At 35.5% G+C, this 14,467-nt stretch overlaps 1 protein-coding gene across 3 annotated transcripts in view; it reads left to right on the top strand.

Annotated features, from left to right (window-relative positions):
- Window positions 1-5,776: 5,776 nt before the first annotated feature.
- The window catches only part of LOC150099977 (kinesin heavy chain-like), a 306,528-nt gene continuing 297,837 nt past the window's right edge, over window positions 5,777-14,467 (top strand). For all 3 annotated transcript variants that reach the window (XM_090402371.1, XM_090402373.1, XM_090402372.1), the window contains exon 1: window positions 5,777-6,466. In XM_090402371.1, coding sequence (XP_090258497.1) covers window positions 6,341-6,466 — 126 coding nt within the window. In that variant the 5' untranslated portion in view covers window positions 5,777-6,340. The remainder of the gene's footprint in view (window positions 6,467-14,467) is intronic.

The following is a 14,467-nucleotide window of genomic DNA, read 5'->3' on the forward strand; positions in this document are numbered from 1 at the left end:
TGTTGATTGCTTCAGATTGCTCCAATGGTCTATACCTGGCTACAGAGATGGAAAAAGAATTTGCACTTGCAGCTACAATAAAAATAAAAATAAAAAAATCAACGCCACTGCACTTACTACACAGACACAATCATTGTATGATTGTTATCGTCGATGTAAATCCAATGCTTCTAATTTTATAAAAGTCTGTTTTACAATATATGTATAACCCAATAGACACAGAACCATTCCTCGATGGGATAAGATCATTTTTCCCCCCAAAAAGGATCTCATTTTACCTTATCTTATTGTTGATAATACACAAATTGCTAGATAGTATCCTTTCTTCTAGGACTGACATTAACATACTGTACGTCTTTCCTGGCATAAACAAATCTGACGCAAAAAAATCTGGTATTCTGAAACTATAATAACGATATTTGCTGGTATATTTATTGTACAAATAACTAGACTTCATGATGATTAAACCGCTCTCTGCCAACAGCTTCGTTAGGAAAATAAACGTGCTAGAGAATATAAAAAATAAATAAAATTATAGTTAAACAGTTCGGAGAGCCTCCGTAGATCAGGTCGGAAAGCACTGGGTTCGATTCCCGTTAGTGACTTGAGGAACCTTTATCTGATCTCTTTCGACTAAATGTGAATTAGCCGGTCTCATAAGGTGGTAGGAGGTTTTTTTTGTCCCCCAGAACAGGTAAACCGGCCCCCATGAAAACACATGAATTACAGTCATGAATACGTCCCAGCCATATGCCGGTTCCGAGCCCGGATAAAATTGAGGGGTTGAAATAAGTAATGGTGAACTACCCTGTAAAAATCTCACCAGGAATACTTTGTAGGCAATGCCTACAAAGTCATCTATGGTCGGAAACGACTGAAAGGGAAAATCAGATCAGATCAGCAGTTTGGAAAAGTATAACAAAGAATAACAACGTGGATAGTGACGCCCATCGTTTGACATATTAAGTGTGAAACATTCACTGTTGAGCATGGTTTTACATGGTTATTAGTATAATGGAGATTTTATAGGTTACACAGACTTATTAGAGACTTCCAAAAACAATCATTCTGAGATCTTAATTCCTGTATAAGTGCCATATGACCGTATCACTCTTCAGAAATCCTTGAGAGTCCTCGGAAACTATAAGTTTAATTATTTTTAGAATAAACCTACGAATAAATCCCGTTATTATGGTTTCTGTTACCTATTGTCCTTGTAGTTAGGTTTTAATATGGTATCTTTTCAGGTCAAGATGCCAATTTTCAATCATCCAGCGACTAACTCTGCATAAATCTCAAATCAGGATAACCTTAGAATGCTGCTGTCTTGATTTTTTTAGAGCGATAAATCAGAATATTCCTAAAAATTCTTCATGGTGTCCAGAGAAAGACAGTCAAACTGATCAGTAATCCCTCTCCCACTGACTCAGTTCAGCCCTGTCACACAGGTCTCTTTCAGCCTTATGCCTTTTCTGAAGGTACATCCATGAGCCTCCATCACCAAACTGTATCAATCATTCCATCGCTTTCCATTGGGCTGTTAAAACAAGTGCAACAACTATTCAAGATCTTTTTAATGGCTTCTCTTCTTCTTCATTCCTCTGTCCCTATTCTCTCGAACAGCCTTTTTCACATAGTGTTCCTAACAACTACAAGCTATCGCTTTTCAATAAAAATATCAATGCTTTCCTTCTTCGCTAACAGTTGCCTACATACGCTGTTCGTTTCACAACCTCTCTCTCTTTGCCCTTTTTTCTACCCACTACAGGGTGAAGGCCTCTCTCATTGAGGGAGGTTTGGGTCTACTACTTCCATTGTGACCCAGTCCATATTGGGAGAGTGTGTCTATACTTGGGTGAATGAATGTAAGAAGGTGGAAAACAATCACAGACATCCATGCCTACGCGAGATTCGAAACCGCAACCTCTTGGCTGGAGAGCGGATATACGCTAACCACTCAGCCAACCAGGCCTGCATATATATATATATATCTTGCTTTAAGCTTTTCACGAACTATTGAAGTTCTTTAGCTGTGGACTTCACAACCAGGACCGTCTCGAGGATAAGGTAGTTGGCCTTATGCCTCCCAGTGTGTTCAATGTCTGTAAATGCGTGTGTTCACGGGGCCGATATGCCTCTTCTGGGGGACGAAAAATCCGCGTTACCGGGTGAAAAAACCCTACCTTTGTATGAGAACTGCTAACTCACCTTTAGTCGAAAGAGACCAGATAAAGTTCCTCATGTCTTGGACAGGAATCGAACCCAGGTCTTTCCGGCCAAAGGGTTTCGTCTATACCGAATGAGCTGCGAAGGATCATATAGCAGGTTCATTGTAGCAGTTGAATACAGGTGGTATGGCAACACGACGTGAACTCAGTGACTTCGAGAGAGGTGTCATCGTGTGCTGTCACACTGGTGGCATGTCCATACGTGCCATTGCCACTCAACTAGAGCATCTAAAATCAACGGTTGGTGATGTGATCAACAAATGGAGAGGTTCTGGCATCACTAGTGCAGGAAAACGGCCAGGGCGGCCGCCGAAAATGACTGACAGGGACAGGAGGGTGTTAAAACGAGTGGCACGCAAAAATCAGCTATGATCAGCACAGACCATCCGTGATGAGTTTCCAGAGCGCCAGTAACACCATGGTGAGCACTAATACTGAACAAAAAAGACCTCCATTTACTGGAGTTCAACGAAAGAACAGCGATACATAAGCGAACATTAGAACAACGAACAAGGTAGCTCGTCTGGCCTGGTGCAAAGAGCTTATGAGATGGAAAACGGTACTCTGGAGTGATGAATCAAGATTCACCTGTTTCCAGTCTGATGGCAGGGTGTGGGTGTTGAGGCAGACTGGTGAATGTTTGTTACCACAGTTTGCTGCACCCACAATAAATTATTGTGATGGCGGAGTAATGGTGTGTGGTGCATTCAGCTGGATTGGAGTGGGACCACTGGTCGTTGTCCATGGCTCCATGAAGGCAGCTCAGTACAGTGATATTCTAGATAATCAGGTGCTGTCTACACTGTGGAGTTGGAACGGACCCGTGTTACTATCAAGACAACAATGCCCCTTGTCACAAAGCTGCTGTTATGGAATGGTATGAAGAGATGGGTGTTTTACGATTGCCCTGGCTGGCGCAGACCCTGACCTCAACTCCATCGAACCTGTAGGATAAATTAGAGCTGCAATTGAGGTCCATCACAGCACGTTTTCGATCTGTCTTTGAACCCAGTTCAGCTTTGATGGAGGAATGACGACAAATTCCTCATGATGTCTGCCACACATTGGTGGAATATATATATACAGGGTGTTCGGGATAAATTTGACATATTTATAATTAATTATATTTTTCCGTAAGTTACATGTATTAACACACACTTCTCTTCATTTAAAAGTTTGGACCCTTCTTCATTCACATACAAGATGTCAGAAAGGATGGATAGCTGGAACCCACCTGAATCATGGAAGAGAATAACTTGTATCATGATGATTCGTGCCCGCCATCAAAATAAGGATATTACGACTGCTGCCCAATGCTCCCTGAATACAGTAAAAACAATCAGGCATGAACTAGAGACTTGCAATGGTGACTACGAGGATGTAGCAAGAAGAAAGATCCCTAGCAGACGATCTGATTGCGTTCGTACAGCAGAATTCCTCGCAAATCTGCAGGAACAGGTGTTGAAGAACCCTGGCATTGGAATTCGGGCTTTGTTCGTGGAGTTGCTAACTGTAGTCAAGCCCTGGATAACAAGGGTAGCCAATGGTAGGCCGTATGTATGGCAGCAGGATTCGCCCCTTGCCACACCTCTGGGAAAAGTCAAAAATGGTTGTCTGAAAATTTCTACGACTTCACCAGTCCAAATGTTTGGCCTCCAAACTCCCCAGACCTTAACCCCATGGATTATTTTGTATGGGGCGCAGTTGAAAAAGACACCAATCGCACTTCCAGTAATACAAAAGCCCAGTTAATGGATAAAATTAAAACAGTTTTTGCTGCCCTTCCCAGGGAGACTGTAGCATCAGCTTGTTCGAGGTTCCGAAGCAGAATTGAAGCTGTGATCGATGCTAATGGTGGTTATTTTGAGTAAATCTTGTTGATAGTATTGTAATTAACTCTGCCTGTAATGTTTTTTTGTCAATTCATTAAATTTAATAGATACAAAGAAGATTTTCTTTTTCCTTACGAAACTGTCAAATTTATCCCGAACACCCTGTATATATATATATACTAGGGGGATCCTCCCCCTGATGCCTATGGAGCCCAACTCCCCGAGTTCCTGACTGGTAGGCCGGTTCTCCTTGAATTCAGATGACTCGAATTTTGAAGGCTCGAAAGGGGATTCTCTCCCCCGCCCCTTGCGCCTACGGCGCCCAATCCCTCGAGTTCCGGGCTGGTAAGACAAAAAAACCATAAAAACGTTTCAATTTTCGGCTTATCTTTATATATATATATATATATATATATATATATATATATATATATATATAATTTTGAATAGCCCTCTAAATGTTTCGTCTTAGACGTCGGGACCCAGAAAAAGGATCCCTTCCACTTCTCGAACCTTCCGTAGCTCAGTCGGGAACGCCGATGCCTTTTTATTTCGAAGACCAGGGGTCGAATCCCGTGCCTACCACGTGAAATATTTTCACAAGGGACTTTTCAAAGAAAGGTATTCATGTGAAAGAGTTTCTCTGCCCGAAATTGGATCTTTGGGTCAAGCAGAATGGGCAAAGCGGATGGAACACACACACACACACACACACACACACACACACACACACACACACACACACACACACACACACACACACACACACACACACACACACACACACACACACACACACACACACACAGGGACATATTCTAGTGGTACGAAGCCTTTTGTTGCTTTGGTTCCTATTTGAACAGGGGCAGCTCGTGCATAGGCACTGCAAAACTGCAGCACTTCCAATTTTTCTTGATATATAAATATATTTTTAAATTTATTTATATTTGCTTGTAATATTTAATTTTATCATCATCAATCCTATACAATTCTCCTATTTTGTATAAAAAAAAATAATAAAAATCCATCTTGTAGCACTTAGGAGGGCGAAGGACGCTAGCAGCACTGTGTCTTCCACAGTGCCATATTGTTACACACGCAAGCATACGCACGTCATAGTGAGATGCAAGCTATTAGATTAATGCGGCACTGTCCGTCCCGCAGTTCCACTGTTGTTTATATGCAGTTTGCGCCAATAGTAGAGTGTTCGTAGTGTTTATCGTGTTCACTCCGTCTCTTTAAATATTTGGACATTACAATTAAAGACATAACATTTGTTTTAGTAATTTTTAAGTAATTTTGAATTATACCAAACTGTATAATTTTATCCATAATAAACGATATTTTTTCATGTTTAATTTTTTTTTTTTAATTTTTACCATCATTTTGATATTTTATCCAAACACGCATACACTGTACTTACAGTGTGTATGTATATTTCGAAAGTTGCAGCACCCCCACGATTTCAAGCCACGAGCTGTCACTGTATTTGTACCTCTACTTTCTAATCAAAGAGCATGTGCTAATATCACAGATGCATGTAGCATTAGAAAGATTTTCACGGTATAGTTCTCATTCCTTTTGTGTAAATACGGAATATTGAAAATACAGAAATATTCACCATAACGATGTCTCCCTTTCTCATGAAGTGGGGACTAAATAATCCATTGGCGTCTTGCTACGAATAGCTTCTACTACTACTCGTGCATCGTTCTCTGGCACTCTGCCGGAGTCGGAACAAATTTCAAAACGACGACCTATAAATGTTTAGGAACAGGAAGTTTGCTAACAGTTTATACTCTGTGCAACAGCTGTTAAAATCAAACTTATTTGCTAGTAGCGGCCAACAGCAGCTTGATTTAATACATATCGAAGTTCGCCATACAACGCGAGCATATGTGGGTTGCTTGTGCATAACTGGAGCCAAAAAAACTTTCTATTTAAAATCTTAGTGTATTGTATGTATGTAGTAGACAAGCCACTTGAATTGACAGACAATTTCTAGCCTTAGCGAAATCGTTCAGATTCAGATTAGAGTTCTTTTTATATCGTTTTCATTATCTGTCACTTCGATATTCCACTGAAGTTTGTGTTCACCAAGAACAATAAAAGCGAAACTTAAGTACACATATTCAAAACTGTATCTGATATGGTGAAGAGGGCGATAAGATACGCATACTCTCTCTCTCTTAGCTGACTATTCAGTTTGTTTTCGGCAGTACGGAGCCAACAGCGACATTGCATTGTTCCAATTACAACAGCCTTGAAAAAAGCAACAAAATGGCAGCTAAAGGAGCCGAGAGCAAAATCAAAGTTGTGTGTAGAATTCGACCATTCAAAGAAAATTCGAATGATAAATGTAATCTCAAGTTTCCTGAAGGTGCCGAAAGCTGTGTGTCTCTAGGGGTAAGTACCTAGCGTTTAAATTTAGGCTTAGCATCATAGCTTGGACCGTGTCCAAAGGTTTTGTTTATGAGGTGACTGAGGGTATTTGCCTTCTAAATGATTTATTCTTTTCACAGAAAGCGAAGTTGTCTCATGTTGAACTTATTTCCGTACCATTTTATTGTCAATAAATCAAGTAATAAATCAAGTAATTACAAAAAAAAACAATACGAAATAAACTTAGAGTAAAAAAAAGAAAAAAAGAAAGAAAGATACCAATATTTTTGACGCACGTTATGCCACTGAAAAACCTAAAAATCAAAGTGGACTAAATCAATTATTAATTCTGAAAATTTTTATTACCGAAGCAAAAATAAAACTTCTAGATATCTGAAGTGCTGAAGCGATAGGAAATTTTTATTTATTTATTTATTTTTATCCCCAGTTAATTAGTAAATCCTGAAATTCTCATAAAATGTCGTTTTGAACTTTGAACCTTTTACACACAATCACTGAAACACACCGGAAATAGTCAATGAATCAAGTTAAAGAAAACAGCTGATACCGATAACAGCTCATGCATATCATATTTGGCATTTGTGGGGAAAATGTTAAAAACGCTTTCATGTGGTTATTATCACTATGATAGTAAAAGAAAATTATTTTATTTTTATTATCATTAATAATAATAATCATTCAGTATCAGAAACAGTAATGCACTCTACTTTGCAATGATATTATTTGCAAACGATTATAACATAAAATTTAGCTTAGAAAAATATGTACTTTTCATAATTGTAACTGTTAATATAACTAAAAAAATTGCTAACTTTGCTATATCAACGAGATTATTCATTTGCTTGTTTGTGAACAATTTGAAATTGAATCGTGATCACGTTAATATTCAAAATCAGTTAGTTATTTGAATTATCACTGATTAAAGAACATTAACATAAACTTGAATTAATCAGTATTTGATAAACTGATCCGATAGGGTTCTAAAATACTGAATATTCCAAAACTGCAAAATATATTATTATTATTATTACAGAGTCCGAAACATTTTTTTTCCCAAACTTTACATGAACACAGTTGTGCTTAACAGATACTTGCACGTACATTATATTTTTTAAATAATAATAATAATTTTTTACAACATGTATTATTATAATATCAACATTGATGATTATTGCAGGTTTTTTTGGCATTTTTATACTATACATATACAATAACAATAGATATTTTTCTCTATATAATACTCTTTCGCAGTTTAGAGTACCTTATTTCTTTTTAATATTTTTTCTTTGAATATAAATACACGTAGTTCTTTTGCATGTCAGTATCATCATTTATTATTATACACCGTACTGACTTATACATTACAATAATTTGCAGTCTATGATTATGAGGATTAGTTGAATGAGGGGGATTAATCCCCCCACCTACTTCGAAGCTAGGGTTAGCTTTTATGAAGAGAATGGGATTAGCCTTAACTATTTATGTTCTTTGGGACTGTTTATGGATGGAATGTAGGCGTTGGATGCTGGTGATTTGTGATGTGTATATAAATAAGTATTAATGCTATATTAACTGTATTAGTATAGTTATCAGAGTTCGTGTTTTAATATTCTGTAGTTGTCTATGTGTTTTAAATTTCCTTGTGGGTTGTTGAGTAGCATAGGTATCAGATGTGATCTCACAAAATAATCGTATGAGTTGTTGAAGGGCCTAGGGATGTAAAGAGTTGTTGCAATAATAATAATAATAATAATAATAATAATAATAATAATAATAATAATAATAATAATAATAATAATAATAATTAATCGTTATCATTATATAATTATAAATTATGTAACAAAATGCAAAATATTATATACCTCATTATAAAATTTTCATTAAATATATAATTATATTTTATGAAATTATTTTTGTATACATAATATAATTATTTAATTATATATTACATAATAATAATAATATAGTAATCATTATGTAATTATAAATTATATATTATATAACAAAATATTATATACATTTCTAGCGAACAAACAAACATTTATATATAATAATATATAACAGTGAATGTTTGTCCGTTATACAAATTTTCATTGTTCAAATTACGGCTGCAAAATTATGCTGCAAAATTATGCAAAATTATATATATATATATATATGAAAAGAATTGAATGACATAAACCGAGAGTAAAGGGAAAAGGTTTAATGGTATCACATGACTAGTTTCGCCTTTTTACAGCCTTCTTCAGTTGTTTTCATATAAGAAAAGAAAAAACATTAAACATTGAAGATGAAAACTGTGAACAGCGCAGGAAAGTCACTACACATATTTAACGTGAAAACGTTGTATACGTATTCAAAGTAACGTATTCAAAGCTGTTCTTCTGTTGACCACATTATTGAGTGAGTGCGTGCGTACAGCATCTCGTGAGCGCCAGTATTTGATCACAGCAGAATGACAGTCTGGGAGGTTGTAGCTTAAATTATTTTTATTATATATTATTCTTAAATTAATCTTAAATTTAACTTATTAAATTTAAATTTAAATCTTAAATTATTCTTAAATTAGCTTAAACCTTTTTCCTTTACTCTCGGTTTATGTCATTCAATTCTTTTAAAAAATATGTGTAACAACCGAGTAAATCAACCTCAGTACACACACACATATATATATATATATATATATATAATGACTAGAACCGAGATTTAAGTAAAAAGGTTTTAATATAGAAAAACACGACTAGTTTCGGCTTGTAACAGTCTTCATCAGGTGACATTATAAAAGAAAGAAAAAAGAAGAAACACTAAAACACTGAAGCTTAAATAAACTATGAACAACATAGAGAGTCTCTATACATAATTGACATTAAATCGTTGTGGTTGTATTTAACGCTGTTCTTTCGTTAGTTGTATTGTTGGGAAAGTGCGTGCTAGTAGCATCTCGTGAACGCCAGTACATGATTACAGTTGAATGACAATCTGTAAGGTTGTAGCTCAAGTTATTATTTAGATGAACAGGACTGAAGATGATTTCTCTAGATTCCACGATTTTTCTCTTTAGTTCATCATTGCAACGGAAGATGTTAGTAGATTTTTCCCAGCAGACTTTGTGACTTTGGTTTTCATCATTAGGATTAGCCGAGAAAAGGATATGACTTGATAATGCACTCGCTCGCTGTCTCTTGTAAGTAATGTCCCTCATGTGTTCTTCCATACGCAATTCGACAGATTTGTCTGTCTGCCCAAAATAAGGAATATTACAATCATACAATATTTTATATACACCAGGGTATTTAAGATGATGATGACAAAGTCTTGGGTGGCTTATTAAGAAACGGATCTTTAGAAGTGGAGTGAACAAGGTTCTGATATTGTATTTTCTTAGAACTTTTGCTAATTTATGTGAAATTGTACTTATGTAAGGAATAGATATATTGCCTTTGAATCTTTGTTACTTCTGAGTGATCTCTAGGAGGATTAAGAAGCAATCTTTCAACGATTCTTCTGGGAAAATGACTGGGATGACTGGGAAAGAGTGTACACCAGGTTCAATTCCCGTCGAAGTTTTGAGATGGTTTATTTCTGTAAGAAGTTCATTTGGGTTATCCAGAAGAGAACCTTCTTAATCCTCCTAGACATCACTCAGAAGAAACAAATAGATTCAAAGGCAATATATCTATTCCTTACATAACTACAGTTTCACATAAATTAGCAAAAGTTGTAAGAAAATACAAAATCAGAACCTTGTTCACTCCACTTCCAAAGATCCGTTTCTTAATAAGCCACCCAAAACCTTGTCATCATCAACTCAAATACCCTGGTGTACATAAAATATTGTGTGATTGTGATATTCCTTATTTTGGGCAGAATAAAAACATGTTTATTTGTTTTATATCTAGGTTTTTCATTCTCAATAGATCCGCGCGGTTAGTTAGTGGCTATGCGCTTCGCAACCATATGACTGGGAAAGAGTGTATACCAGGTTCGATTCCCGTCGAAGGCGTGAGGAATTTGAGGATCTTCTTCGGCCATAGTCAAGTTAACCGGTCTTGGGTGGCTAACTTTTTCATTCCGCAAGCAGGCAAACCGGCCCAGTGAACATACCTGGATCTACAGCCATAAATACTTAACCCCCATGAGGGGGCTCAACTCCCCCCCCCCAATAGGGATGGAGGAGAAAAAGGTTGGAAACTCCATACGAATAAATAAATAAATAATTCTCAATAGAAATTATAACAGCTTAGGTTAGGTTAATTTATAATGAAAAAAGTAAGGAAAATACTTCTTTTGCACTCAATGAAATCAGAAATCATTATAAACTAACTTAACCTAACCATTTTCGGGTGGAAATCATTATAAACTAACCTAACCTAACCTTTATTGGTTAGATTAGGTTAATTTATAATGAAAAAAGTAAGGAAAGTACGTCTTTTGCACTCAGTGAAATCAGAAATCATTGTAAACTAACCTAACCTAAACCAACCTAGATGTCGCATGTCGAACCAGAGTGTAGTCGTAGTTGGCCGTGGGTAGATTAATGGGGATAAAAAAGATAAACATTGTTGTAGGTCGAGCTTAATAATTGCGGGCAGATAAATGGGGATAACAAATAAAAGTTGTTTTGAGCAGATGAATTGGGATAATAGATAAATCAGAGAGGAACTGATCAGTGCTTTTCTCCATTGAAGAAAAGAGGTACAACAACGACTTTTATCTATTATCCCCATTCATCTGCCCACAACAATTTTTATTTGTTATCCCCATTTATCCGTTTGCAATCATTAAGCTCGGCCCACAACAACGTTTATATTTCACCACCATTAATCTGCCCACGACAAACTACGACTACACTCTGGTTCGACATGCGACATCCAGGTTACTGTAGTTTAGGTTAGGTTAGTTTATAATGATTTCTGATTTCATTGAGTGCAAAAGAAGTACTTTCTTTACTTTTTTTTATTATAAACTAACCCAACCTAACCTAAGCTGTTATAATTTCTATTGAGAATGAAAACCTATATATAAAACCTATAAACATGTTTTTATCACATGTACCAGACTTCTCTAGGAATTATTCACTTTAACCGGTTATTATTATTAATATATATGTATATATATATATATATATATATATATATATATATATACACACACACACGAGTATAGTGCGAGAAAAATTATCAATTCGCAAAGGAAGAACAAGATATGGTAAATGAGAAACATGAAGAAAATATTTATTTTTTTTAAAAAATTAGCGATTCGCGCAAACAATAAAGCATAAAACTGCAAACAGGGATTGCTGTTACTTTTACCATTTATTTCATATATGAAGTAGGAACAAATAATTTAGGTAGCTAATAGTTCTCTGCGAGGAAGGATATAAAAGCTGAATGCAGAATTGAATGCAAAAAGTGAGGGGAGGGGGGAATATCATGAATGTGCTAACAAGTTATGACAGCTGTGACCTAAGTAGAATGGCAATGATTGTAAACGGTGCGATGTCGAGATTGTGTAAGAAGTACTGTAAAAAAATGAATATTCAATTTGTGAAGATTTGGAACGAGTTTGATGAGAGAGAGAAAGAGAGAGAGAGAGAGAGAGAGAGAGAGAGAGAGAAAATGACAGTGATGGTTTGTATTTAAATGGATTTGGCACTTGGCATTTAGAGAATCTTTTAATAAAGGAAAGAGTAAATGAATACTAATTTTTGTATTATTTACAGACAACTTAAACTGCTGCCTCTCTAGTTATTTCAATGATACAAAAATTAGGTCTCGAATTGAAATAGGACAGTTGTTTTATAAGATGCGGGGATGTCTGTGTGCTCAAGTGATATTGCAATTCATGTACCAATGTCAGAATCATTAGGAATAATGGTGAGAGGTTTTGGCATCAATTAGTTCGGCTTGACCAAAAAAATATTGGCATTAGTGACTTGATTGGTGAATTATAATGTAAGGATAGAATGTTAGAGGTATTGTATTTTCAATACTATACTCTACATACAGTACAGGCTGTCTGCCTTTCTAAGGTGAGGGGGATAAATCAAATCAGCAAGCTGATGGGCTGTACAAAACATTTAAAAAAAAAAAAGATAGCCATCGTGGTAGAGAAAGCAAAATCTGATAAGTGGGATTTCCTTCAGTCCCTTCATCCAAAAGACATCCCAATTTTTTTCGTTATGTGGCGAGTAAAAGGAACAAGGATTATGTTCCTTTTCCTCGCCAAAGGAATGAATGAATTACTAAGTGATTACTTTATGACGGGAGTATCGTCCAGATGGAGATATTGCAGTGACAGATGCGATAGGAACTTATGTAAGCATAGAGATAGGTGAACTGAAAGTGCTTAAAATATTTACAAAATTTCGATGTGAATACTGCCATGGTATTGGATGGGATATCAGGCAGTGTGTTACGACAGAATGCAAAAGTGATCTGATATTCAGTGGCGGCCGGTGAAAATTTTTAGTGGGGGGTGCTGCATATTAAGAAGAAAAAAAACTTTTTTTTCCTAATCAGTAACGAATTTATTAATAAATAAATTTACATATTAAAAAATTTCTTTATTAAAAATATTTCATCCTCACCACGAACAAACACCAATAATAAAAGTTTCGTATCAATAGCAATAACAAGCGCAAACGAATATCGGCGTTAGATCGCAGTGCATTTGTTTCGTAATCTAAAGCGTTAATCGAACAATTCCAATTATTAACTATTCAGTCACTGTCAAAACATAAGCTGTAACCTTTAACATGTTGTACTGCATTTATATAATGTTATAAGCATTGTTATTATTTATAAACACAAACAAAATTTATTTTTTTCATTTACCTTGGGGGGTACTGCAGTGTCGCAGTGCTTATGTACGGGCCGCCACTGCTGATATTGCTTCTGATCTTTTCATGGATAGCAAGTGATCAGAAGATCACTTGCTATCCATGTCATCTAATCTCGCAAATGACATGGGTATTTATTTATTATATTTCTTTTTTCTTTCTTTCTTTTTTTTAAATTTTATTTTAAAGTGACTGTTGAATTGGATAAAAACGATGATACTTCTGAAATCTAGAAAAGCGCGTAATAGGATACTACACCTAACTGCTGTTACGTAACTAGAAGAAATGGAGCTGGACATGAAGATGGCGAGATGGATAAGAGGTTTGATGGACAGAAATTAAACATTAGTATATAGTAGAGTACAATCCTGGATAAGGCACATGATTGGTCCGTTGCTATCCAATTTGTACATTAATAATATAGGGAACGATTTGAGAAAAAATGTCCAGTTTGTAGTTAAAGCAAAACTGAGAGCTTTTAATAATGGTGTAGAGAAGGATGGCTTAATTACTTGCATTATGGACAAAAGATAATGGTTGCAAGTTTAATGTGACAAAATGTTATGTGCTTTGAGATAAACACTTATTATTATTATTATTATTACATGGAGGATTCCATGTAATAATAATAATGATAATAATAATAATAATAAATCCGCTGACGCCTTTTATTCCTCGAAGGGAGTAAGTTAGGCCATTTTAGCCAAGTCTAACTTTTGGAAGTCGAGGGATGGTCAATAATAATCGCACCTTTGGGCTTACGATGAAAATAGTGTTTAATTTAATGAAACAAAAATAAGCAACCATAAATTAATAAATGTTCGTACAGTGCAACTGTAGGTTTGTTTGAAATATTGCATCTTGATGTCTTCGAGGTCCTTTTATTTCGTGATTTCCCTGAAAAAAAATAAAATGTATTTTTTGGCGATATTCAAAGACAAACTCAAGCATTAAAAAAAATCAACCTTTTTATTGTCTGTTTCGTACTATGTAAAATAACCATTTAATATGAAGAAGAAGAAGAAGATTAATGGACGAAGAAAAACGAGAATTATGTTCAAGAATTCAGATTTGATTTTCTGAAAGATACGCAAAACTTCTCGAAGATGTTATATACTTAACTGATATTCTTATTTGTATACTAATAAAACCCGATAATATAT

The sequence above is a fragment of the Typopeltis vanoorti genome, chromosome 13 (genome assembly GCF_054136105.1).
Source record: "Typopeltis vanoorti isolate ZY-2024b chromosome 13, IOZ_Tvanoo_1.0, whole genome shotgun sequence".
NCBI classification, from domain to species: domain Eukaryota; kingdom Metazoa; phylum Arthropoda; class Arachnida; order Uropygi; family Thelyphonidae; genus Typopeltis; species Typopeltis vanoorti.